The 26,188-nt window shown below is 56.6% G+C and overlaps 2 protein-coding genes across 22 annotated transcripts in view; one reads left to right on the top strand and one right to left on the bottom strand.

The window, feature by feature from the left end:
• The first annotated feature begins 53 nt into the window (after positions 1–53).
• RHOF (ras homolog family member F, filopodia associated) lies at positions 54–24,488 on the top strand. 18 transcript variants are annotated; one of them, XM_027124861.1, is made up of 9 exons: positions 54–304; positions 717–759; positions 2,156–2,260; positions 4,205–9,918; positions 10,563–10,732; positions 11,022–11,109; positions 21,455–21,564; positions 21,652–21,786; positions 22,901–24,488. In XM_027124861.1, the coding sequence occupies exons 4-9, from the start codon at positions 9,603–9,605 to the stop codon at positions 23,063–23,065; spliced, it is 984 nt and encodes a 327-aa protein (XP_026980662.1). In that variant the 5' UTR covers positions 54–304; positions 717–759; positions 2,156–2,260; positions 4,205–9,602; the 3' UTR covers positions 23,066–24,488. The 18 variants fall into 18 exon arrangements, with proteins under 18 accessions (XP_026980662.1, XP_026980661.1, XP_026980666.1 ...); XM_027124860.1 differs by having other exon boundaries at positions 54–423; XM_027124865.1 differs by lacking the exons at positions 54–304; positions 717–759 and having other exon boundaries at positions 926–2,260; positions 4,205–4,295; positions 6,490–6,559; positions 7,842–9,918.
• TMEM120B (transmembrane protein 120B) overlaps positions 23,834–26,188 on the bottom strand; it is a 47,722-nt gene continuing 45,367 nt past the window's right edge. For 3 of the 4 annotated variants that reach the window (XM_027124858.1, XM_027124857.1, XM_027124855.1), the window contains one exon: positions 23,834–26,188. In XM_027124858.1, the coding sequence (XP_026980659.1) occupies positions 26,075–26,188 (114 nt within the window). In that variant the 3' untranslated portion in view covers positions 23,834–26,074. The other variant, XM_027124856.1, reaches the window with a different exon arrangement.

The raw sequence follows: 26,188 nt of genomic DNA, 5'->3' as shown, positions 1-26,188 counted from the left end.
CTCCCCTCTCCTTCCTCGCCGCTTCCCCAGGCACTCTCCCGGCGGCGGCAGCTGCGCCGCCAAAGCCCCGGGCCCCAGCGGCCCCCCACCCCTCACTCTCGCGCTCCCACACTGCCTCCCCCCTCCCGGGGGGAAGGCCTTTTAATTTATTTATTCTGCTGGGACTTAGGTGGGGGGCTTGGCTGGCGGGGGAGGGGGTCTCCCCGAGCTCTACCTCCCGCGGCTGGGGTTACCCTCCGAGCCGCGGCCGCCGCGGCGTGCGCCTGGGGCCTCCAAAACTGTTTCCAAACTGCCAAAACCGAAGGTGGGCGCGTGGGGGCTCAGGGGAAAGGGCTGGGTTTTGGGGTGTGTGTCTGATTGTGTGTTTGGACGCTGGGAGCCGTGAGGGGCGGCAAGGAGGCTCCAAACCGAGTTGTAATCGAGGTATCTCGGCTCCGGCTTCCTCTTCTGCCCCGCGACCCCCTCCCCCCAGAGCGGAGCTGGGGAAGGGAAACCAGGATTTTAACCAAATTAGCATTCACATTCCTGGGAGGATGCAGCCCTTGCCTGGACCTGGGTGATAGAAGCTTCTTTCTGTTTTTATTTTTGGAGAGGAGCGCCCTGTAATTGTGAACACATGCTTCTCTCCCCGCACCCCCCCCCTTCCTCCAGTCACCGACGAAGGAGAGAGTCCCCCTTTTTTGCATTTATCTTTCCTTCCCCTTTCTTTATTAAAGGTCCGGGAGTGGCGGCGGCCAATCAGCGCGCGGCTTCCATTTTGTGAGTTCAACTCCAAGGCTCCCGGGCTTCGCGAGGACGCGTTTGTAGCCCCCTCTGCCTCTCCTGTCGGGCGGCCGAGGCGAGGAAGTCGCCTCGCTGGGGCTTCGTGGTGGTGTATTTCACATTGGGGCTCTTTTCGGGGTTTGTAATTTGGCCGTGGGTAGGTAATTGGCTGGAGCAGGGCGGCAGGGTGCGGCAGCCAATCAGCGCGCGGCTTCTATAGGGCTTGAGTTATTAGACGCTGCTCTCAAAACATCCTTCATCAGACACCAAGGAGAGGCCAACAGATGAGGGGAGCCATTTTTCTGCAATGGAATTAAATGGCCAAGTGGGTTTTTCCTTTGTTGCAAATGGGGAATGTTTTTCCTTTGACTCCACCATCCAGTTCAGGACGCCTCAGTGTTGTGTTTAACATTTGTCAACAGGCTAAAGGACTCACAATTGGAAGAATGAAGAAGACTTTTTAAAAAGATCTGGATTTTTCCTTATGACTTGGAATCCATCTTTGTCTTGTATAACTAGGTCATAGCACACCATTAATGTCAGCAGTTAACAATTTTGAATTCCAAAAAACCTAAGTAAACGACATATTTAATTTTTTTCCTCTTTTTTTTTTTCTTGGGTGGGTGGGGGGAGCTTGGAGCTGTCTTAATCTGTATTCTCTTGACTGAACAATAAATTTTTATATATATATAGTTTCCTCTATTAAACACTTAAACCTGGCCATCTTATTAACTCCTTCTGCTCTCTTTTTAACAAGGTAATGTTTTAAATGTATAGTTTTAGGACTAGCGAAATGGCAGCAACAAAAAATTGTAAGCAGTCGTTACTCTTTTAAGTTTTTTAAAAACCTTTTACATTGTAAGTACCCAGTCCATTCTGTCCTTACGCAGTGCAGTTTTCATTGTTAATGTTGCTGAGATGTCCTTAATTTTCTGAACCTTCATCTGCATGTATGTCTTTGTCGCTCTTGTCTAACATAAAACAGTTAAAATGCTTTTAGACGATTTTGCTTTTATACAGCTAGGGTTTTAGCTTTAAGCTTTTGAAAATGTTTATAGCAATAAATGCTAGTCAGCTTTCTTCCCAGTAACATGTACACTTTCTTTGAAAATCTATCTATTTGAAGAAAAACATCTCTGTTTTTCTCGTCTTGGTAGGGGGGTGGGTGAGGGAAAGGAAGACCTCTTTGTGTAAAGAGACTAAAGCCGTCACAGGAAACTAGATTAAAACTGGAAAACAAGTCCTAGCTGGTTCGAGCCAAACACCATCGTTAACTCGGGGGTATTTTCTATGGTGGTTGGGATGGCCGGTGCGTCTTTTGCCTTTTGTTTGATTTGACTGTGTATTTTCGCCTTTTGTCTCTTAATGACGGTCACACCATTGCTATATCCAGAGCAGTAAACAGTCCTCAGCGAAGCCGCCTTTTGCCAACCCAACCCTGGAAAATTTGCAGAAGTGGAAGGAGCTGAAAATGCCATGAGAGTGTAACTTTAAAAAGGTAACAACAACAAAAAAGACACCACCACTACTCCAAATATTCCCAACTAAACAATCCCCCTAAAAGATATTTTTTACAATAACACCTCCAAAACCTCCGCCCAGCTTGATCTTCCAGACTCCATGGCACCGGGCTGAGCGGGTAAGTAAAAACAACAACAACAACAACAACAAAACTGCCTTTTACCCCTTCGAGGAAATGTTTTTTCGAGCAGGCCAAGGGCTGCAAATGTTTGGGAGCTGAGGGGAGAAGGTTTCAGGAGCTTCATGTTTGGCAGCCGGATCGGGAGGGGTGGGGGGGGTGGGGACGAGGAGGGCTCTTCAGACCCTTTTGCCCCTTCTGCCCCGGAGGCGAGAGGAAGGTCTCCCCAGCGACGTGGGGCATCCACGGAGCCGCCTGCGCTCGTCCTCCTCGCTTTTCTAGGTCTGAGCCTTGGGGGGAGAAGAAATTGAAGTGCTTTGGGGAATGCGGGCACAAAAGCCGAGGAAGCCTCTCCTTCCGGGCCTGGGGTCTCTTTCCCTTTTGATTGTGGGGGTCTCGCCCTCCGAAGCCGGCTTTTCGGGGCTCCGGGGTGCGCCTGCGCTTCCTGAGCGAAAAAGGACAAAAGGCCGGCGTCCATGTTGGCACCATGACGCAGCATCTCTCCCGCCTGCAGCCCGAGCGCTGCCTGTGCTCCCGGCCGCGCTCGCTCCTCCCTCCCAAACACGAGTTTTATTTTCAGGTTCAGAGCAGAGCCGCCGGCTGGGCCGGGGCCGAGGCCGAGGCCGGGGCAGGAGCCAGGGCGGGACTGCGGGTGGCTAATGGCGGCCGCTTTCTTCCTTCCTCCCTCCTTTCCCGGTTGTCGTTGGGAGCCCGGAGCAGGCGGCGGCCCCTCGGCCGGGCCGGGCCCCGAGAGCCCGCAGGACACAGCGCCCCGGGTCGAGGGGTGGTCACGGAGGCCGTTTTGGAGGCCGCGGGCCTGGGGGCGTCGCGCGCCGCGGCTTTCGCGCTCGCCTCTGCCGGGCGAGGCGGTCAGACGGGCGCCATTTCGCGCGCCGCCCGCGGCTCGGGCGGTGGCGGCCGCCGCGCGCCAGGCGGGAGGAGGGAAGGAGGCGGCGGGGCCGCGGGTGGGGGGAGGGGAGGCCGCCGCGGCGCCGCCCGCGTTCCAGGCCTCCGCCTGCGGGGACGCCCCTGGCCCGGGGAAACCTCGACGAAGAGCGCGGGTTCCGCAACGTCCTCGGACCCCGCTCCCGACCTGGGGGCCCCCGGGGGCACGAGGAGGCCAGCGCGGTCGCGGGGTCTTTCCTCTTCCCTCCCGCGCGGGAGCCAGTAGCAAAGGGCCACCGGGCCAATCGGGGCCTCGAGGCCACCCCCTGACCCCGACCGGCTCCTCCAGAGGCCGTGGACTTATTCCCCGCGGCCCGGCCCTGATCCCAGGCCGTCCCTGCTGCCCACCCCGAGCCTCGGCGCCCACGTCCGGCTTCCAACCGCCCTTTGATAGCCGAGCCCGAGGGGCAGGTGGGCCCCTTTTGTCCCCACTTGGGGCGTGAGGCCCTCACGCTGGCCACCGACGTCCCTAGGTGGCCGTCCAGGCACAGCCGGCCAGCCGGCGCTCTGGAAGGTGGGGTGGGGTTTGGGGCCTGGGAAAGCCGAGCGGGCCTTCCCCGGGATCCCCAGAGGCGGAGGGTTCTGGGGTAAACCCTCGCATCTCCGGCCCTTCCTGGGGGAGGGGATGCGGACGGGGCGGGCCTTTGGAAATGCAGATGAGCCGCCGCCTGCTGCTCGGCGCCCCGGCTGAACCTTGGTGATTCATCCACACCCCCCTCCTATTCATTCTGGAGTGAGGGCTGCCTTGGCAGCTGGGAAGGGGGGAGAGGCATTTGTAAGGCTCCCCTTCCCTCATGGAGACCGTATCCGGTTTGTGGCCATCGACGCCCTAAAACACCCTCCGATTTTTCCCCCCAGGATCATGACCGGAGAAGGGGCCCGGTACCCCCAGAGTGGACCGTCCTCCTTTGGACAGAAGCAGGCCTAGTTTGACAGTCCTCCCACTAAGGTAGGTGTGAGCCCTTTCCCAGCCTGCGAGAGATATTTGGGGGGCTTTGGCCTGGACCCCAGGGAGGGCGGGCACCCCAAACCTGCTAGTCTGGTTCTGCAGCCCTTCCCCCCCACAGATGTGTGGGACTGAAATCGGCTGCCTGCTGGGCCTGCTTGGTCCATCCATCCCCGCCTGTCAGCTTCCGTTGTCAGGAGTTTGGGGCGTGCAATTCTTTGCCATATTTAGGAGCATAGGAGAGGCTGCACTTGCATGTATTAGGTTGGCCCAAAAGTTAGTTCGGGTCTTTCCGTAACATCCTACAAAAGCCCGAACGAACTTTTTGGCCAACCCAATATTTCCCAGTTGTGTGGTGGGTGGAGTGCCCTGGATGCCTCTTCTGAAAGACACAGGCAGCTGCCAGGAAACCGGGCCCGGCCCTGGCCCTCCCTTCCGGCCTCCGCTGGGGGCGTGTGGGGTGACTGTGTGAGCTGGCCTCTTCCCCTCTGATGTCTGGCTGCTAGGGAGGTGAAGAACAGAAAGACCTGAGATCTGGGCCAGCTTTCTTTAAGAAAGAGGTTTCTTGACTCTTCCCCTTCCAGGGAATTCCCACGATTCCACCTCACCCAGGCCCCCCCCCACCAAAAAAAAAAAGAAAAGAAAAAGAAAAAGCCCTGTTTGTAGAACGGGAGAAACCCGGATTTGAAACCTGGCTAGCCATTTCACCTGCTGGGACCTTGCGTAAGCAGCACAGATCCTCAGCCCCAGTTTCACCATCTACACAGATGGGTCAGTGATTGTCAAAGTTGAGTGTGCAGCCGAATCACACGGGTGGCTCATTAGAATCGACTCCGAGGCCCGGTCCTTGAGTTTCTCATTCAGTAGGTGGGGCCTGAGAGCTTGCATTTCTAACAAGTTCCCAGGTGATGCTGATGCTGCCTTGTGGAGACATTTTGAGAACCTTTGGGCCAGGTAACACCTGGGGTGTTGTGAGGATCCAAGCATGTGCTCTTGGAACCCCGAACTATTTCTTGGTGCGGAGGTGTCGCTTCGTAGAGATGGCAGCTCTCTCCTTATTCTCCTTACGCAAGCTGACAGCATGCAGTTTCCCATTCTCTTTATCTCCAGGAAGCTCCGCAGCTGGAGACAGTGCGGCCCTTGATCTCTGACCCCTCTCCCACGTGATCTTTAGTTTGTGATTACTTTGATGAGCCATTTGGGTCCAGGTGCTGCTGATTGCGCCGCCTCCCCCGTTCGGGCCGAGGCTTGACTTCCGGGTCTAATAGGCTCTGCTCACTTTTATCCCATCCTTCAGTTTGGGGGCTGGAGTGAGGACTGGGGGAGCCGTAGGGCTTGACCCAGAGGTTTTGTTGGGAACGTGTTGGTGCTTAATCGAGGGAGGCTCTAAGGCAGGCAGCTGTGGGTTTGACTCTCCCCTGTGCTGGTTGACCTTGGGCGAGTCTCCTGTGTAAAGTGATGATAATGAACCCTGCAGTAAAGGGTGGAGGGCGGATTAAGTGCGATTAAGGGGGCCGGCCTCACAGGCTTCACACCAGTTGGCCCCCCTTCGGAGGTGGCTGCGGGGGGTGGGGCTGGGCTGTCCGAGAGCTCCTCCCCCACCAGCCCACCTCGTAGCACGTGGCACAGCCTCAGGGCAAAGGGGAAGGCTGACCTTCTGCAGGCTGGGAGCCAGCTCCATTTTTACTCCAGTGTGTGAGTTGGGATGGTGGCTTTTCCTCAAGTCCACAGGCTGTTGTTCCATGATGGGTCATGGTTTGGGGGGTTCCCCCCACCCGGAGAGTAACGTGACTCACCCAAGGTCAGGAGGTCACCACCGGCAGTCAGGATGAGATTCCAGGTGTCTTCCAGCCCAGCACCTGTGTGCATGGCACCCCCTCGCCCCAGCTGCTGGGTTATTCTGGGCTCCTGCCAGTGCTAGCTGTCTGCTGGCGTCACCGCCTGGGAGCTGGGAAAGCTATTTGGTTGAAAGTAACCAGCGTGGTACTCTTAGGTCCTTCTGGCTGCCATGCCTTGGCGCCATGAGGGTCTCCAGATAAGCTGGATTTGGTCCATGCTGTCTTTTGCTGGGGGGCAAGGGGTGCAGCCGACCACACCTGGCACCAGACTCCCTTCCCCCTACCCAGGGTGAGCACTTTGTAAAAGTTGGCGAGGCTCACATTATTAGTATCATACGAGCCTTTCCCTCCTTCCACAGTCTGCCCCAATCCGGCGGTTTAAATTCGGCTCTGCCATTGATGAGTTCATTCAACTCCCTGGATTCTCAGGTGACCTTTCTGCCCCCTGAGGGTGTCCTGCATCCCTTCTGATAGAGCCCTTGGGGCTCCACGGGGCTGGGGTCTTTATCTCCCGTGGGCGTTGGATAGTTAAATAATTGATTTAAACCTCTCCCTCCCAGCAGCAGCTTGGAGGGTTACAGCCAGTTCCTCCACTCCCGCCCTCGGACCAATTAGGGAACAATGAGGCGCTCCATTGTGGTCCGGGTGTGATTCTTGGAAGGGAGAGGGGTCCCGATGACCTGGAAGGATCGTACCCCTCCCCGCTTCCTTTTTTCACCCCCTCTTTCTAATTTCTTTGTCTGGCACGCCAGTACCTCCTAGGTGAAGGGAGGGGCGGGGCAGCCTATCAGTCCTCAGACTGGTTCCTCTGCCGAGAGCGTGGCTCCACCCACCGGTCGCCCAGCAAGCTCGGGGCGGGGCTGCTCCTGGCGCCCAGCCGGTGGAGCCTGCCTGGAGAGGGCCACGCCAGCGGAAGGGCGGCCGGAGGTGGCCGGACCTGCCTTCCTACTGGACGCCAGGGGCCCGCCCCTTCCGGCCCGTTGGGCGAGAGCCGAGGCGTGGAGTACGACCTTTTGGACCCCCTGGGTGGAAACTGAACCTCTGCCTGGACTGTGGAGATGGGCACCCTGCCATCTCAGAGGCCGCCTGGGTCCAGTGCTGTCTCCATCTGGCCAGTGACCTCGATGAGTTCCTACTCCTCCAGGAGTCGTGGTCTCTCCTGTGAATCAGGAGGAGGAGGTTGGCAGATAACCTTTGACCTGTCTCTGAGTCTGGCTTTGTGGAGGTAGCTCTTTGTACTCTGGTGGTGACTCCCCTGAGCCCACCACCACATGTTGAGCCTGGAGAGAGTCCTGGGACAGGGATAGACAGCCTTGATCCCCCAGGCTGCGCTGGGCCACCTCCCATCCCTGGGGCCCCAGAGGATGGTCAGTTACTTCTGTCTCACGTGGGGTGGATGACCCCTCAGGTGTGTAGTGACCTCCCAGAGTATGCTGAGGCACCAGGGAAGTGGAAGCCATTAGCATTGTCGTTAATGTCCCCGTCCTGACCTGTGCTGGCCAGACCTTGCCCTGACAAGACAGAAGTGGATCTGGCCCTACTTCTCTCTTGTGGTCAGTTGGCCTCACTAGATCCCAGGCCTAGATGTGAGCACAAATCAGTTCACCCCCGCAGATGCCACCTGCCAGCTCCCCTAGGCTTCTGTGTCTCGACAGCTTTGTGGCAAGAACCAGTTTAAAGAATTTTTTCTTACCCTTCTAAATCTCTCCAGGAATTCCTGGTGAATAGAAGAATGGCATGGGTCCTCGGAACATTTTGCAGGTAAGGGAGTAGGGCTCCCCGGGCCCGTGGGTGTTCCCAGTGCCTCAGCTGGCCTGCCCTGGCACAGCACCTCTAAGGAAGCTCCGAGCAGCTGGCCTGGCTGCCGGGTATTTTTAGCTACAGATCCAGCCCCTACACCACCACTGGAGCCAGGTCCAAATCAAACACGCTCCAGGCAGGGTGGGGCTGGGGCTCTGTGCCAGCCTCTCAGCCAGGCAGGGGTGGGTGGGCAGGCTGGGGCCAGTGTCAGCTGTCCTGCCTGGACCTGGGCCGGCCTGGGAAGACCTGCTTTCATGTAAGTCATTTTTTCTGTTATAAGTTGAAATCCATTAGTTAGACAGAAAAGGTGGAAACCGAGGTCTGAGGATTTTGAGGAAAAGTTAAGTGCCCTCTCCCTACGGGCTGGAGCAGTTCCCACAGTTTGCTCAGAATGGGCAAACTCTAAGTGAGTTCTCTCAAGGCCCTTCCCAGATGAGGTAGTCTTACTCTCCCAGTCACTCCCTGAGCTTCAGGGTATCTGATGTGAGGTCAGGCCTGTGCCTGGCTCAAAGGTAAGTGGTCCTCCCCTCCCTCAAAGCCCTCTTCCATCCTCCCTCTCCCTGAGTGATGGCTTCCTCCCCCTCCTCTTCTGCCAGCCCCAGGCTGCCACTGTGTAGAGATGGCCCCAGCTCTGTCCTCACCAGCCAATCACAGCTCTCCCCTGGTCACCGGAAAGAGCTTTCGCTGGGCTCCTCTGTTCAGAGCCTCTGTCTGACACCCATCTTGAGCCTGATAGCCAGGCCCCTGTGATCTAACCCTCATCACCTTGACAACCATGTCTGGTCTCCCTACTCATGCCCCAGCCACTGCCAAACCTGATGGGGTTTCCAGCCACCATGCATTTACTCAGGCTGGGTACCCATCCTACTTCCTCTGGCCCTTCCTGCCAGCACTGCCAAGCTTAGTTCATGTGTTGCCCAGCTCTCAACTTCCTCTGAACCCCACGGGGGCTCCGGTGTCTGAATTGTTCTCGTCTCGCAGACTCCTTTAGACTGCTTCCCCCAGGACTGAGTTCCTCAAAGGCAGGAACACAATTGCCTCTCAATAAACGTGTGCTGCAAAGAAGGAATGAATGAATTGCTGTATATTTGTCTAGGGGTGCTTGACCCAGCAGATGCCCTCTGGCCCGGTGACAGAGTAGGGCTTTCCGCTTAAGAACCTGGAGCTGGGTCTTCTCTTCCCAGCTCTGGGCTCTTTGGGGGCTTCCTGGGGCAGTCTCTGCTGCCATCTGGTGGTCAGATTATGCCTTGCATTCTCTGAAAACGTTGACCTGGCATTTATGGTGCCAGGTTGACGATTTCCTTTCCGAAGTAAAATTTACCTGATCCTTGCTGAGTACCTGAAAGTGGGGAATCTTCTGGGTGGGATGAGGGCAAGAAGATCCTGAATCCTGCCAGCCCTTCTCTGAGGAAACTGTCAGATGTCCTACCCCAGCTGGGAAAGATTCTGCTCTCTCACCTAGCCATGTCCCAGTGCCTGCCTGGTACATGCTTGATCCTGGGGGTCCCTCTGCCACTCCTGACCACTGGCCTGGTTTGTGCAAAAGACAGTCCAAGGGAGGGAAGGGGTGGGAGGCAGGGGTGGTTTTGCCCAGACGCCCTGATAGTACCTGGCCAGAGTGAATGCTCGGTAAATAGCAGTTTGGGTCCGGGGGTTGAGGAGAAAGCTTGGGATGAAGGATATGTGGCTGCTGGCTGGAGAACACAAATTTCTTGGTGGGAGCAGGGTTATCAGTCTCCAAAGTGGACGGAAGGGGGCCCAGCTGATCTCAACTAGATTTACCTTGACCTTCCCCTTCCCCTTCTCGACGGCGTCTTGCTTGGTTCCCACGCCTCTGGGCCTTGCTAGAAAGAGGTTCCCGCCCGCTTGGTTTGGGGCCAACCCTCGAAAGGGTTCTGGGGCCACTCACCTGTTACCAAAGTTGCCGCGCCGAGGCCATCGCCCGGCAGAGGGCGCCAGACCTCCACCTTTGGGAGGTAGGGTGATAGGTAAGCGGAACCGCTATTCCCCAACCCACACACAGGCTCACTCCCATAGGGCCAGACCACGTGGGCAGACAGGACCCCTATGCCAGGATCTTTCTTGGAACCACCGACGCTACCTTCTGGGGGAAAACAGGTCAGAGTGGACTTCCCCGAGGCCACATAGTTGGGGCGGGGCGAAGCTGGGGGGCTTTCCCCAGAGCTTGAGACCAAGGCTCCTCGAACCCGAGGGCTGGGGGGCAGTCCGCCAATCAAAGAGACCCTGCCCGATGGAGGAGGCCGAGTCGGCCAATCAGAGGGTCCCTGCCTGAAGACAGAGACTGCCAATCAAGGGTGCCAGGCGGGAAGGGGCGGAAACTATCAGATCTTGCTGGTTGGGGTGTGGGGGGCGCCGTGACTCGCAGGAGAGATGGGAGCTGCGCTTGCCGCTGAGCACTCCGTTTCTCAGTTGCCTCAGTTTCCCTGGGAATGAGAGGTGAAGACTCTGGGCCGAGAGCCTAGCAGGAAGGAAATAGTCTGGGAGGTCGACCCGGCTGGCTGCCTGGCGGAGGAGGTGCCGGCTCCGAGGGCGGGGCTTCTCTTAGCCCCGCCCTAGGGGCCAGCCCGCGCCCCGCCCGCCCCGGATCGCTCAACCTTAGCGCTCTCCTCAGGGCGCCGCCGCCAGTGCTGCCTGCTCCCGGCTATGGACAACCCTGGGGCCCCAGCCCCGACTGCCGCCCCGGGCCCGGGCAAGAAGCAGCTGAAAATCGTGGTTGTGGGCGACGGCGGCTGCGGCAAGAGTTCGCTGCTCATGGTGTACAGCCAGGGGTCCTTCCCCGAGGTGAGGCCCGCCGGGGGGCTGGAAGCAGGCTGGGGGCGCGGGAGACGGGCTTGGGACCACTGGGGGTGAGGGACAGACCTCAGCCTGCGCCCCGAACCCGGACCCCAGGTCCCTGGCGTCCTGCGCACGGAGAGGCGGCCGTCACCCCGGGGCGCCCCCTCGGGAATTCCAGAGCCCAGCAGAGTGAGGGGGGCTGAGCCGGATGGGGTGAAGGTGGGGGTGGGGATCCAGTCGGACCCTGGGTCCCCGCCGCACCTCTTAAGAACCAACACTGCCCGTTCTCCGACAGCACTACGCCCCATCCGTGTTCGAGAAGTACACGGCCAGCGTGACCGTGGGCAGCAAGGAGGTGACCCTGAACTTATACGACACCGCCGGTGAGTGCGTCTGCGCGGCGAGGGTCCTAGGGTCCGCCAGGAGCGTTTCCCCTGAGGGGCATTCCCCGCCGGGCATCCCCGCCCGCCCTTCTGCCTCTCCCGGGGCTCTAACATCCCGTCACTCCTGGAGGCCGCGGAGGGGCGCTGGCTGGGAACCGGTTGACCACCGCCTGACTGGGTGGTGCTGGAGGCCGACAGAGGCGCCCCATCTGTAAAAGGAGGGTATTTGGAAGAGGTGAGTTCCTGAGCCACCCTCTTAGCGCTGATGTTCTGAGGGCTCACGGGTTCCTTCCTCTCCTATGGCTCTAGAAAACCGTGGGCTTTGCTTCTGCTTATTATGGCTCCAGGATTTCGTGTTACATGCTGTGGTCTCTTAGGATTGCGTGGGCTGCAGATTTGAGTCCCCTGGTGCTAGGGTTCAGTGGGCTGCATTTCTGGGTCCTATGTTCTAGAATACTTTGGGCTATAGATCAGAGCCTGTGACTCCAGGATTCTGTGGCCAACAGCCCTGAGGCTCTAGGGCCCTAGAGCTACACATTCTGTGTCCCATGTGTCTGGAATTCCATGGACTATGGTGCATGACTCTGAATTCTATGGTCTATGATTTTGAGCCTGTGGTTCTAGGATTCTGTGGCTACAGTTCTGTTTCTTCCTGGCACTGAAGAAGGAACAGAGCTCTAGGGAATGTAGGTTCAAAATAAGGTTCTGTCTGCCACCTGCAGCTCCTAAGGCAAATGTATTTATGCTAATTGCGTCACAGTCATCAGCGTTCCTATTGTTGGGGGATGGGTGGAGGAGCACAGCCAACGGGAGGATTTGGGTAACACTGCTGGTACTGGTACCCTTGGGGAGCTTCCATCCTGCCCTGATGCTCCTCTGGGCTGAATCAACTTTGGGGAGCAAAGCTCAGGATCCCAGCTGGGGCCTCACCCAGCCTCTGTGACTCAGTGTTCAGTAATTTGCAGGGGACTATGTCATCAGGTGTCCCTTCCCCTGTCGGCCAAGCCTTGTATGTATGAGGTCAAGTCTTCCAGCTGGTCTTGGATAGGGCCAAAATCCAGGACCACCCCCTCCTGCCCACTGCTCCATAAGGCTGCCAGTAACATCTCTCATTCCACTCTGGAGAGGTTCAGGAAAGGGCCTCTCCCAGCCCCAAACCCCTCCTTCATTCCTGACTTTGCCATATGGGTGTGTCCCCCCTATAGTGGCCTCTAAGGGCCCTCTCTTGTTGGATGAGGGCCCTGCAGGGCTGCCCCCAGAACAGGGCCATGCCTCCAGCCCCTTGAACTGGGAAAGCCAAAGGCGTCTGAGGAATTCCCAAGGGCGTGGCCACAAGAGAAGTAAAAATCGTGGTGTGTCTGGGACACTTTCAGTTTCACATGTTTCCTGTCCGGGACCCAGGTGGGGGCAGGTTCATTAACCCCACTTTGTGGGTGGAGTGCTGGTGGGGCAGGGAGAGTCAGAGGGAAGATTTCACTCTCTTCCTTCCTCTGCCCTCAGGGCTTCACCGCAGCCTCCCTCATCGGACCCAGAGTAAGGATCACTTCTGGTCTTTCTGGCCTCACCCAGAGAAAGATGCTCAAAGAACTTATCAGCGTAGATTGTCATGTAGAGGTTCTGGAAAGCTTCTACTTGGTATAAGGAATGATTTTCACTAAGAGCTACTGTGGGAGGGATGGGGAGAGCTCCTTCCCAAATCACCAGGAGCAGTGACCACTCAGGGCGATGATTACCTGTCCACAGCTTCCTTTGGAGTCAGACCTGGGCTTTGATGCTGGCCCCCCTGGCTGCATGTCAGTGGGGGCACCTAGGCCTCAGTTTCCTTCTCTGTAATCAAGGCTAAAATAGTTGTGAGGATTACATCAAATTCATGTGACATGCAGCACTTAGTGTAGGGCCTGGCTTTTGCAAAGGGCTCACTGTCATTGTGATTTTTTAACCTCCTGCCATTCAGGCCCAGGCCCCAGCCCAAGCCTATTCTTTTGAACCCGCTGCCTGCAGAGCTCTGTGCCGGCCCCCACCCTCTGCTTTCCCAGCAGGACTGTTCCAGGCAGCAGAAAAGCAGAGCTGGGGTTTGAACCTCTCAGTGGCATCCCTGGGGGAGTAGACTGGCCTCACAGTCAGCAGGACGGCCCAGGAGGGATATTCTGGGGGGAAGAAACGTGGCTGTTCCCTCAAGGGTGTCCCGCTGTGACTTGGGAAGCCCCACTGTCAGGAGGAGCATGAAGGAAAGCCTGGGTCACTCCTCTTCCACACGCCAGTGCCCAGCGTGGTGCTTGTCCTAGAGCGAGGCTTGTGGAATGAATGAATGAAAAAGAAACCTGGGTGCAGAGACACCCCTGGAGAAGGTCCTTTGTGATAAAGGTGATGAGATTCGTCTCTCTCTCTGGGGTGGACAGATATCCGAAGAAAGTGGCAGAAAGAATGGCCAGGTGATCAACTAGAAAAAGATAGAGACAGGGTGAAGGGAGTGGCCCAGGTAGAGATGAGTAATGGTGGTTTTATTTATTTATTTATCTATCTGTTTATTTATTTATTTATGGCCCCGTTGGGTCTTTGTTGCTGCGTGTGGGCTTTCTCTAGTTGCGCGAGCAGGGGCTACTCTTCGTTGCGGTGCGTGGGCTTCTCACTGCGGTGGCTTCTCCTGTTGTGGAGCACGGGCTCTAGGCATGCAGGCTTCAGTACTTGTGGCTCGCGGGCTCAGTAGTTGTGGCTCACGGGCTCTAGAGTGCAGGCTCAGTAGTTATGGTGCACGGGCTTAGTTGCTCCGCGGCATGTGGGATCTTCCCGGACCAGGGCTCGAACCCGTGTCCCCTGTACTGGCAGGCAGATTGTTAACCACTGTGCCACCAGGGAAGCCCCAAGTCTAGTAAAGGTTATGGTAGAAGGTTCTAGAACCTGATGGGCTAGACCCTATGGTGGGAGGTGGGGGGCAGGGGAGCGAGCATCTTTCCAGCCAACCAGTGGTGCTCAGAGCTGTGGGATGGGGTGCCCCCCCGCCCGAGAGGCTGAATTTCTCCACACCCAGGACCTCAGCCACAGGGGTCCGTGTGGGAGGAGAGTCTGGCTACTTGTCTCCGTCCTGCGGAAGCAGTTACAGACACCACTGCGGCGGGAGGGTGGATGGAGGGGTGATGGAGCTCTCAGTGCAGTGCGCAAAGGTGAAGGGGGCGGGCGCTGTGAGCACCCATTGCCCTAGCAGCTCATCTGCCTGCCCAGACACCCTCAGAGGCAGGAAGCTGCGGTGAAGTCTGAAGTTTCCTGGGCAGAGAGAGGGGAGGTGGGGGCGAGGTGGGATGTTAAGACACCAACCGGAGACAGAGCTATCTGGGCTTTGGGGTGGGGCATCACAGGACTGGCTGGAGTTGCCCCGGGAGGTCGGGGAGCTGTGGTCCCCTTCCCAGCCAGAGATGGGAACAGTAGGAAAAGTGGGGCGCAAAGAAGTCGCTGAGACAGGAATCACGGACAAGAGGGGTGCCTAGGAGCCAGGAGCCCTGGAGGCGGGGGAGCTGACGCTGTGGGTCTATGGCGCATGCGTGGTCTGAGCTCCAGACCGCGGTTAGGAGACACAGGTGGGCGGGCCCCAGTAGCACTAGTAAAAGTGGGTTCCTCTTCTGGCAGCTTCCCCTTCTCACGCTGCCTGCACCCCTCCCTCCCCTGACCAACACCCCGGCCAGAGATGGGAACCACGTGCCCTGTAGATGTCCTCTGGCAGATTTGGGGACTACTGTGGCCCAATGACACCCTCTCCTCTACCCGGCACCAGGTCTTAGAGACCATGCCCCCGGGAAGATGACTGTCATGGCAGAGCTTCCCACAAAGGAAATAACGCTCGCGTGAGCCTCACTTCCTCAGGCCCTGCGGCACCGCCAGCTTCAGGAAGATGGGCAGCTTCCGGGGGAGCTGTGGATCAGAAGACCTTTCCTCTCCAGAAGCAAATGTGTCCTTTTGCACATAACCCGAGGGGCTTTTTTTATTTTTATTTTTATTTTTTTGCGTTATGTGGGCCTCTCACTGTCGTGGCCTCTCTCGTTGTGGAGCACAGGCTCCGGACGTGCTGGCTCAGCGGCCATGGCTTATGGGCCTAGCCGCTCCGCGGCATGTGGGATCTTCCCGGACCGGGGCACGAACCCGTGTCTCCTGCATCGGCAGGTGGACTCTCAACCACTGCGCCACCAGGGAAGCCCTCGGGGGGCTTTTTTAACCTCTCAAGCCCATCTGCAGAGGCCAGAGTGGGACCCCTGTTCGCCTCTGGGCAGATGACTTTGCCCCCTTTAAGCCTGGGCATCACTGTGAGTAAATGGGGAGGGTAATTGTATCACCTAGTGGATGGGAGGCCTCCTAGAGCTCGTGGGTCCCAAGATCTGCGGTTAGAATCCCCCACCCAGGTCCCCATTCAGTTTCTATTTCAATAGTAACCGCAGGCCCACACCTTTGCCCAGCATTGCTCAGCCTACAAGTCCTTTACTTCCAATATCAAGGGCAAGGTTATCACCCCCTTTTTCAGATAAGGAAACTGAGGCCCAGAGAGGGAAGGTGCCAAGATCATGGAAAATGAGTCTGAGTGGAGCTTGGCTCTCCTGACTCATAGGGGTGGGGTGTCCAGGACACTCCACTCCTCCCAAGGAGCCATGAGGTCGACAGCACCCAGAAGTCCATAGTCTGCAGGCGTGGTCCCTATGTGGAGGCTCACACTGAACTCCTGGGGAAAGCTGAGCCAGGCACAGTCAAGTCAAGAAGACAACTGGGGGCTTCCCTGATGGCGCAGTGGTTGAGAGTCCGCCTGCCGATGCAGGGCACACGGGTTCGTGCCCCGGTCCGGGAAGATCCTACATGCCGCGGAGCGGCTGGGCCTGTGAGCCATGGCCGCTGAGCCTGCGCGTCCAGAGCCTGTGCTCCACAACGGGAGAGGCCACAAGGTGAGAGGCCTGCGTACTGCAAAAAAAAAAAAAGGGAACTGGGAAGAGGCGATGGGATCTGGGCTGGCTACCCATCCTCTCCCAGAGTCCCTCCCTCTCAAGATCCCCTTGTTGGCAGCCTTTCCTCACTGGGTCAGGGTTGGGGCTTGTAGAGTGAGGACAGCTCCCTATCCTCTGGGGTGGATTGAGAGAGAAGCACCCCAATAGTTCTACCTATGGTCTTCTGTCCTTTATGAAGCTTCCCTTTGGCTGTGTGACGTTGGGCAAGTCACTTCACCTCTCTGTGCTTCAGTTTCTGCATCTGTAAATTGGTGATAACAATAGCAGTAGTGGGAATTCCCTGGTGGTCCAGTGGTTAGGACTCCGCGCTTTCACGGGCAAGGGCCTGGGTTCAATCCCTGATCGGGGAACTAAAATCCCACAAGCTGCATGACTCGACAAAAACAAAACAAAACAAAACAAAAACAATAGCCAGTAGTGAGGAATCATAGTGAGGAGTGATGAGTCTATGCAGGTAAAGGGCTTTGAATGGGGCCTGGCATGTGATGAGTGAGAGCACTGCCAATAAATATTGTTGATACTAACCATTTTTACTGTTATTATCGAGGCTCACCTGCTCCTTACATACGCATTTCACAGATGAGGAAACTGAGGTCCAGAGATTAATTCCCAATTAGGAAGGCTTCCCGGGAGGACTGGAGCTTTTACAGCGTCTGGGCAGGAAACTGGCCTTGGAGCTGGGAACCGCGTTGGTGCTTCAGCTCACAGGGAGCCTGTCAGTGACCTTGAAACCTGCAGCCCCACCCCCAGCCACGTGGGCTCCTAACAGGAAGAACTTGCCCGCCCAGCTTCCCGGGGGTGTGTGTGGGGGGGCGACTGCTTAAATTAACACGGGTGGGACTTCCCTGGCGGTCCAGTGGTTAGGAATACGCGCTTCCATTTCAGGGGGCACGCGTTCGATCCCTGGTCGGGGAACTAAGATCCCGCGCGCTGCGAGGTGCGGCCAAAAAAAAAAAAAAAAATTAACAGGTGATGGAAGTGAAATGCCCTTGCAAACCGAAAGCCATAGAGATGATTATTCCATTTTATTCACCGGCTCGTTTGTTCGTTCGTTCATTCCCCAAATGTTTATAGAGCCTGTGTGCGCCAGGTGATCTAACAGTGAGGAGTACAGAGATGGCCTGTCCTCAGGGTCTTACGTGCTCATGAGGGACATCTCCCCCCACAAACAAAAACAACTGTGATGTCAGGTAGTGATACTTGCTAGGAAGAAAAATAAAGCCATAGCTGGTCATGGGACAGACTGCAAAGGAGGCTCTTGTTTCAGAGCAGTCTGGAAAGTTCTCTTGGAAGAGGTGACATTTCTGCAGAGACCTGAAGGAAAGGAGGGAGTGAGCCATGCTATTACCTGGGAAGAGCCTTCTAGAAGAGGGAACAGCAAGGGAGAGGCCCTGAGCCAGGAGCAGGCTTGGTCTGACTTCCTCATTCAACCCACTGCAGTCTGGCTCCGCCCTCATCAAGCTTGCTGCAGTCAGGCCCTAATTGCAAAGGCCCTAATTGCAAAGCCCAGTGGCATGTCTCAGCCCTCGTCTCTGCTAAGTCTGACAAGAGATGAACAACTTCTCAACCACCCACCAGCCAATAGTGACTGGACACCTACCCTGTGCCAGGAATGATTTTAGACAGACATGGACCCTGCCCTCAGGGTGCTTACAGTCTCCCGGGAGACAGGCGGTAAACAAATGTGTGAGTACAGGCTGTGGATGGACTTTGCGTGGTGAGGGAAGGCCTCTCTGAGGAATCAGCCGGGCAAGATGGGAGGAGACGTCAGAACACCGTAGCCCCATTTTACAACTGCTTGTCTTCTCCTGCCGTGTTTCTAAAAGGGAATCAGAGTGTATGTGAGGCCAGAATTCTGAGCCGCATCATTACATCGTAGAGGCCCAGAACCTGTTTTTGCACACTACAGAGCAGAATAGAGCATTGCTGCGTATCAGCAGAAGGAACGCTGGCCTTGGACTTGAATGAATGTGGAGTCAGGCCTGGCTCTGATTCGGTGACCTCAGAGGGGTCAGTTCACGTCTCATGTTTCTTTATATGTAAATGGGAGTATTCATAAGATCCCTGACTAGCACATCAGGCAGGTGGTTGTTGTCAAGGTTTCCTTTTTTTTGGCTGCGTTGGGTCTTTGCTGTTCTTTTTCTTTTCATGGGTCTTCGTTGCTGCGCGCAGGCTTCCTCTAGTTGCGGTGAGCGGAGGCTACTCTTCATTGCGGTTTGCAGGCTTCTCACTGCGGTGGCTTCTCGTTGCAGAGCACAGGCTCTAGGCACGTGGACGTCAGTAGTTGTGGCTTGCGGGCTCTAGAGCGAAGGCTCAGCAGTTGTGGTGCACGGGCTTAGCTGCTCCGCGGCACGTGGGATCTTCCTGGACCAGGGCTCAAACCCGTGTCCCCTGCATTGGCAGGTGGATTCTTAACCACTGCGCCACCAGGGAAGTCCCTGTAAAGGTTTCTTAATCATTTATAGGCAAAGGCACTCTAAAAAGTGTGATGGGAGTTCCCCAGTGCCCTAATGGCTAGGATTCTGGGCTTTCTCTGCCAAGGGCCCAGGTTCAATTCTTGGTTGGGGAACCAAGATCCCAAGGCCGTGCGGTCACCAAAAAAAAAAGTGCGACGTATAAGGTGGCATTACCAGTAAGTAGTAGAGAGAAGGCAATTATCTGAAAAAGGAAATACTGTGGATGGTCAGTCTGAATGTTTAAAAATAAAATGCTAGGAAGGAAATGGGGGAAAAAATGAGGGAAAAGCATTCCAGGTGTGGCACAAGAGCTTGATAGGTTTGAGAAACAGCAAGGAGGCTGCCTTGGTTGTACTGCAGCGAGTGAGTGGGGCAGGAGGAAGGGGGATGAAGTCGAGACTGGTGGGCAGCAGGGTCATGTGCACCACTGGGAGAGGCTTGGATTCTCTGCAAAGGGCAGTAGGGAGCCACTGAAGGTGTTTCAGTTGAGGGGAGAGGGGTGTGATTTTACTTGTGTTACCATCCATCCAGCTGCCAGGTGGATAATGGATTGAGGGGCAGCAGGAGGCCAGGGAGGAGGTGGCACAGAAGACTGACGGTGGCTTGGATGAGGATAGTGCCATGCCATCCAGTAGAACTTTCTGCAATGATGGAGATGTTCCGCACCCGCACTGCCCATTACGGTAGCCACTAGCCCCGTGGGGCAGTTAATTACTTGAAATGTAGCCAATGCAACGGAGAACCTGAATTTTTAATGTTAATTAACTCAAATAGCCACATGGGGCTAGTGACTACCCTATCAGAAAGATGTGGACAAAGGTCAGGAGAGGGGACATGTATGGGAAGGGGAGATGGGCTGGAAGAGCACGTTGGGCCAGTTTCCCACCATCTTACAAGGATCTTTCCAGCTTTCTGGTAATGAGGGCAGGAGGGCCTGAGTCTGCGGGGCCCTGACTACCCCTCACCCCTTCTCCAGTGTTGAGGGAACTTTGGCTGAGTGACAGCACAGACAGTCCTCCCGGCCCAGCCATCATTAGATCTGGGTTCCCAGTCACTGCACACCATCAAGGATCCCTGGGCTGAGGAGGGCCAGTGGGAAAGGAGATGGCGGCCGTGTCCTGTCATCAGCAGGGGTCTGGGAGCAGGATGTGTCCTGTTTGTGCTCTTGGGAGAGGCTGCTTGTCCTGAGAGGCCTTTGGCACGGAGGGATCAGAGGGCAGGTGGCACCTCCCTGGCACCCACAGGCTAGAGGAAGGGGCAGGAATTCCTGGGGTCTGAGTTCTGTGTTCCCTGGAAGGTAGTCACCGCCTGGGTCTTTCTGCAGAGGTGGCCAGGGGTCGCCATAGGGCCTGAAAGACTCTCAGTTCTCACTGTGGTAGTTTTAAACAAAAAATAGGGCATGACAACCACGCACAGTGTGTGATCCCGGGCCTGCTTCTGAACTAGGGAAAAAAATACTACAGGACATTATTGGTGAAATCTGAATACAGCTTATGGATTGGATTAGAAGAGTACAATGTCAGTGTTGGTTTCTGAGTTTCATACTTGCCCTGAGTAGGTGAGAGGACGTCCTTGTTCTTAGAAAAACCGCATAGGAACTCTCCCCTGGGGGTGGGGGTGGGGGCGGGGGAGCCGAAGGTCTGCAGTTCCTTCTCACGTGATTCAAAGTGTATATATACAGATAAAGCAAGTGGGCAAAACGTAAGGCCTCGGTGAATCTGAGTAAGGGAGTTCTGTGCTCTCTGTTGTAATTTTTCTGTAAGTTTGAAATTGTCAATATAAAAAATTACTAAAAAAGTTTTTTTTTTTAAACCAACCGTCGCCCAAGCCCAGCCTTGGGTTCTGATTCAGGTGGTGCTGGGAGGGACCGAGTGTCAGAAGTTGTCAGTTCTTCCTGGTGAGTCTGGTATGCAGAGGGGTTGACAGCCACTGTGCTGAGTGGACCTGGATGGGCGCACGGTCTGTCACCTCTAGCACGCCCCCACCCTCCTCCTAGTGTTGGCAGGAATGGCAGGAGGAGCTCAACCAGAGGCCATGCACCTCTCAGCCGGGGGGGCGGGGGGGGCACGGGGGGCGCACTCCACGGTTGACTGCAGTGTCCTGGGCCTACCCAACCCCACTGGTCTGAAACTTCAGGGAGGGGAGGCTTCACTTTGGATTTGGCTTCAGAGTCTGCGCTATTAACCTGAGCACCAGGGATAAGGATGGGAGGGAGGGGTGATCATCACTGGCATGATTACTAGCAGTTTTTCCAGCACTTACCCTGCAATCAGGCCTATCTCTGATCACTGCATGGCTATTTTTTTTTAATATTTATTTATTTGGTTGTGATGGGTCTTAGTTGCAGCAGGCAGGCTCAGTTGCAGAACGTGGGATCCTTTGTTGTGGCACGTGAACTCTTAGTTGCGGCATACATGTGGGATCTAGTTCTCTGACTAGGGATCGAACCTGGGCCCCCTGCACTGGGAGCGTGGAGTCTTATCCAGTGTGTCACCAGGGAAGTCCCTGCATGGCTTTATCTCGTGTAGGACTGCGGGCTGCCACCTCTGTTTTTTTTTTTGTTTTTTTTTGCGGTACGTGGGCCTCTCACTGTTGCGGCCTCCCCCGTTGCGGAGCACAGGCTCCGGACGCGCAGGCCCAGCGGCCATGGCTCACGGGCCCAGCCGCTCCGCGGCTCGTGGGATCCTCCCGGACCGGGGCACGAACCCGTGTCCCCTGCATCGGCAGGCGGACTCTCAACCACTGCGCCACCAGGGAAGCCCGCCACCTCTGGTTTACAGGCGGGAAACCGAGGCCTAGAGTCTCTTGCCCAGGAGACCCCCAACCCCTCATGCATCGGAGGCCAGACAGGGGACTCAGGTAGAGAAGTAAGTGGTACCTCCCTGACCTCCACCTGCTGTCTGGTTTCAGGGCAGGAAGATTATGACCGGCTGCGGCCCCTGTCCTACCAGAACACCCAGCTCGTGCTCATCTGCTATGACGTCATGAACCCCACCAGCTATGACAACGTTCTCATCAAGGTAAGGCCCCTCTCCCAGCCCGCCTGCCTCTGGAGGAGGGGCTACGGACGGGGCCCCAGCCCTGATGCCCGCCCTCTCCTTCCACAGTGGTTCCCGGAGGTCACCCACTTCTGCCGTGGGATCCCTATCTTGCTCGTTGGCTGCAAGACAGACCTGAGGAAAGACAAGGAGCAGCTGCGCAAGCTCCGGGCGGCCCAGCTGGAGCCCATCACCTACACGCAGGTGGGCCAGGGGCCCCTCCCCCGCCCCGCTCCGCTGCACCCCATCGCCAGGAGCCCAGGACACAGCCATGGCCAGAAAGCCTCCCAGGTCTTTGGCCTCTGCATTTGGTGTGCCTTAGCAGCCTTTCGGGAGCTGAAGCCAGCAGGATTCTAAAAATAATGATTTTCTTTTTTTTGCCGCCCCGAGCAGCTTGCAGGACCTTAGTTCCCTGACCAGGGATTGAACCCAGGGCCACGGCAGTGAAATCACCGAGTCCTAACCACTGGACTGCCGCGGTTAAGAATAATAATTTTTAGATATTAATAATGATAGGCCACTTGCCTGAGCACTTTACATTACTTACCTCATTTAATCCTTATAACCTTGAAGCAGGTACTATTAGCGCCCCCCATATTACAGAGGAGAGATGGAGAGTCAGAGAGGTTAAGTAGCTTGCCCAGGGTCACACAGCTAACCTGAAGTGGAGCCAAGATCCCATCCCAGTCACTCTGGCCCCAGAGCCTGAGCCCTCAACCACCACCCTGTCCCATCTCCCCAGAGGCCTGGAAGGGCAGGCCTGCGTTGGAAAGCAGGGTTCCTTTCATGAGCCTGACCAAACCCTGCGGCCTTCTGGGTAAGGCATGGCAGAATAAAAGGAACACGAAGGAAAACTAATGAAGTTTAATAAAAAGGAACAGGCATTAATAAATTTGTGTTAGAAATACTGTTTTTACTCTAATAGCCAGCTCAGTTGCCCTAACTGCGCTTTCGGGAAGAGCAGGGGAGAGAAGCACGTAGGAAGCCCTTTTGTCTTGAGGCCTTCAACTCTCCTCACAGGCCTGGCAGACACAACACACCACCCCAGTTCTCGGCTGAAGTCAGCCCCCGTCTCTGCCTGAGTTCGGGGGAAGCGTGGGCAGGAGGCCAGGACAGAGCTCCCAGCAGCTACAGCCCACAGGCCACACCACACTGGCCTTCATGGTCCATCCGCACACACTGGGGAGTGCTGGCCCTGGGGTGAAGCGTCCCCACACCGAGGCCTCCGCCCCCAGCAAGCCCCCAAATCTGTAAGGGGTCTCACAGGAGACCGCATGCTCCAGGCCCCTCGTCTAATCGCGGCCCCTCCCCCCACCAGGGCCAGAGCGCCTGCGAGCAGATCCAAGCTGCCCTCTACCTGGAATGTTCTGCCAAGTTTCGGGAGAACGTGGAGGACGTCTTCCGAGAGGCCGCCAAAGTTGCCCTCAGTGCTCTGAAGAAAGCGCAGCGGCAGAAACAACACCGTCTGTGCCTGCTGCTTTGACACCTCCCGGCGGGGCCCACGGCCCTCACGGTAGAACTGAGAGGACCCAGGTCCCCAGCTCCAGACTACTCCCCGGATCCTGCACCCTCCCCAGCTCTCGAAGGGCACTCGGAGTCGGGCGTCTCCAGGGCCTGGTGTCTGGAGCCTGTGGCCAGGCTCTTGGAACATTCTGGAACTCTCTCCTTTCCCAGCTGGGGCTCTGACCACGAGCTCCCCTCCAGCCTGCATGGTGGTGGTGAGCGAGGGTGCTGGACTCAGTCCCTCTGTACCCTGGAACTAGCATTTGTCCCCAGGACTCAGGAGTGCCCTCATCACTACCAACCCCCAGCTGTGTGTCCCCTTCTGCACACCCAATAGGTCCTCAAAGCCTGTGCTTGAGATGAGAAATGACGTCTGGTATGAGGATAAATGTGGACTTGGCAGCGTTCCACACGGCCCCCAAGCCTGCTCTCCCCAGTCACCCGCCTCCCTGGTTTCCTGAGATAGGCACGGCTGCATCCTCCAGCTTCTTGCTTCCTCCCCGCAGGAACTCAGGCACCAGGATGGGACCGAGGCCTATCACAAGAACACAGGCCCCAGCCCCAAACGTGGGGGGCCGGCACCAGCCCCCTCCCTCCTCCCTTCCAAACAGAGGACTTAAGTCTCAGCCCTCGGCTTGGCCGCCATCTTTCCAGAGCTGGACGCACATGAGGCAGAGAAGAACCTCTCTCAAAAAGCAAAAAGTATTCTCTGGCTGATCCATGTGACCCTCGCTCAGTGTCTCCTCACCTGCAACCCCTCTGCTCGCCACTACTTGCCAGAAACCCGAGATGAAAAGTGACACCAGCTCCGAGTGATCTTGGGCAAGTCAGGTCTCTCTACAGACTGTCTGCAGAAGGATGGCACTGGCTCATTTAAAGAGTCATCGAGCTCCCGTCTCTCACAGCCTCCAATTCTGCCAAGATGTGGAGATCTGGAACCAAGGCCATCCTGGCCTCCTGCGAGAACAGACTTGATTAACCCCCAGTGCAGATTCACTGAACCTCCTAGAAGGTCTGGGGTCAGGGGCCCAAGAGTTTTGAAACAAGTGCCCCAGGTGATTCTGATGCCCCAGAGATTGAGAGCTGGTGGCTCCTGAGTAAGCCCAGGGATCAGCGTTACCTAAGATGAGATAATGGCTTCAGGTGGTCCTGCCATCCCCGGTATCTCCTGCCTCAGCCTCCTCCGTTGCCCAGTGCTTCAGCGCCCACTAGGCCTGAGAAAGAGACTTCTGAAGTCTACCCCACCCCACCTAGGTTCCCCAAGGCCCTGCCGCGCCCTGGGGAATCAAGAGAGCATTCGGTCCAAGGCTCCGTGGACAAATGATGGTCTTGGACAGAGGTCCACAAACCACAGTCTGTGGGCCAAATCTTTATTTTTGTAAATAAAGTTTTAGTGAAAAACAGCCCATTCGTTTATGCGTTGGCTGCTTTTGCCCTCCAGTTGCAGACTAGACTAGAGTGAGAGACCATCTGGCCCTCACAACCTAAAATGTTTGCCATCTGGCTCTTCACAGAAAAAGTTCGCCAACTCCTAGTCTAGGGCAAACCCAAGTGCCTAAGGGGCCAGATGGGAGACCCAAATGAGTGAAGTAGGGCAGGGATGAAAGGGAGTGGTGGGGCCTGTGGCAAATTAGAAAGCAAGCACCCCATCCTAGACAAGGCAGCTCAGCCCAGCTAGATGCTGCTCTGTGGGAATGTTTCTAGATCTTTCCATTTCTCTAGGGAAAGTGGAAATCTGGATTTTTATGTGGAATCTTACTGGGGGGAGGGGAGGGGAGGGGAAATTTCATACTTTAAAAGTTTAAACCCCTTTGACACCCAGAGCATGATTAGGGACACCATCTATGTACTCTGGTCGACAGGGATTTCTAAGTAAGTCGTTAAGGACGGATGAGGCCCATATGAGAAGACGCAGAAAATGTAGCCAAACTGTTCGCTTCTTCACCCTCCCCACAGATACAGAACCTAACGTGAGGTGACCAACAGACCTGCCCTGGCCTCTAGAGTGTGGCCGCCGCCTCGAAGTGAGCCTGCTCAGACGCCCCCCACGTTCCAGAAGCTCTGAGGTGAAGGGAGGAAGCCTGAGCGTGGGTGACCTCCACGCTGGCTTACGTCCCAACCATTGCCGAGGGGCTTGACCCCACGCCCTGAGTGCTCACGGAGAGAATCTGGGAAGGTGGGCTGAGGGGTGGGAGTCATGAAGCCCCCAAAAGTGGACCCAAACTTTGAGAGAGAAAAAAAAAAAAAATAGCCCTCACACCAGCCAGACGATGCAGGGGCGCCCTCTGGTGGTGACCCTCAGAAAACCCTCCCGCCTCAGGCCAAGCCCTGGGCCTGTGGGAGGCAGGGCCACCTGGCGGCCAGCAGGCTGCAGACTCAGGAAGCACAAAGAGTACGAGGCACAAAGACACGGACAGCGGTTCTCCGAGAACCCGAACACCCGCGCGGCGGACGCGCGGAGGCCGGGAGCTTACGGCAGAAGCGGTGCCCCGGGGAGGGCGGCTCCCCGGAACACGGAAGGGCTTCCTTCCACCCGCCTGGGACTCAGTAAGTAGCAGGTCAGCGGAAACCCAACCCCAGCGAGGCACGTCCGAAGCCCAACCTGAAGGGCTCAAACGACAGGATGGGGGACAGAGGGGGACCCTGAGGCTAAGCCTCCCCCACCCCCCAGGAAGACTGACGCAGTCTCGCGGAGAGCAGCGGGGTAAGAGGGCGGCAGATTCTAGGGAAGGGGGTGCGCCGATATTAAATATGTCATAAATAGGGAGGCTGGGGCGGGCTAATACTGCACGGACAGGTTGGGGTCACATTCCTCTTGTCCGGCCGGGGACCGGGGCCTCGGCTCTGCTCCCAGCGATGCCGCTGGCCCCTGAGGTCACTGCGGCCAGTGGCCACTGGCACTGGTTGGGAGGAACCCGGCAGCGAGGGTGTCGCCTGGGATCCCCTGCAGTCTCAAAGTCCGGGGGTCGAGGGGCGCCGGCCCCGTGGCTCACGGCTTCTTGGCCTCGCTTCTGTTCTTCTGGAGTTTGGTGTGCACGACTTTGAGTGTGGTCAGGAAGTTGCCGAGGAAGAGGACAAGGAACGTAAGCGCCAACACGAACAC

Source organism: Aethalodelphis obliquidens, unplaced genomic scaffold (assembly GCF_003676395.1).
Source record: "Aethalodelphis obliquidens isolate GAN/ISIS:26980383/991018 unplaced genomic scaffold, ASM367639v1 scaffold28, whole genome shotgun sequence".
NCBI classification, from domain to species: Eukaryota; Metazoa; Chordata; class Mammalia; order Artiodactyla; family Delphinidae; genus Aethalodelphis; species Aethalodelphis obliquidens.
This window is presented reverse-complemented; position numbering and strand designations above follow the sequence as displayed.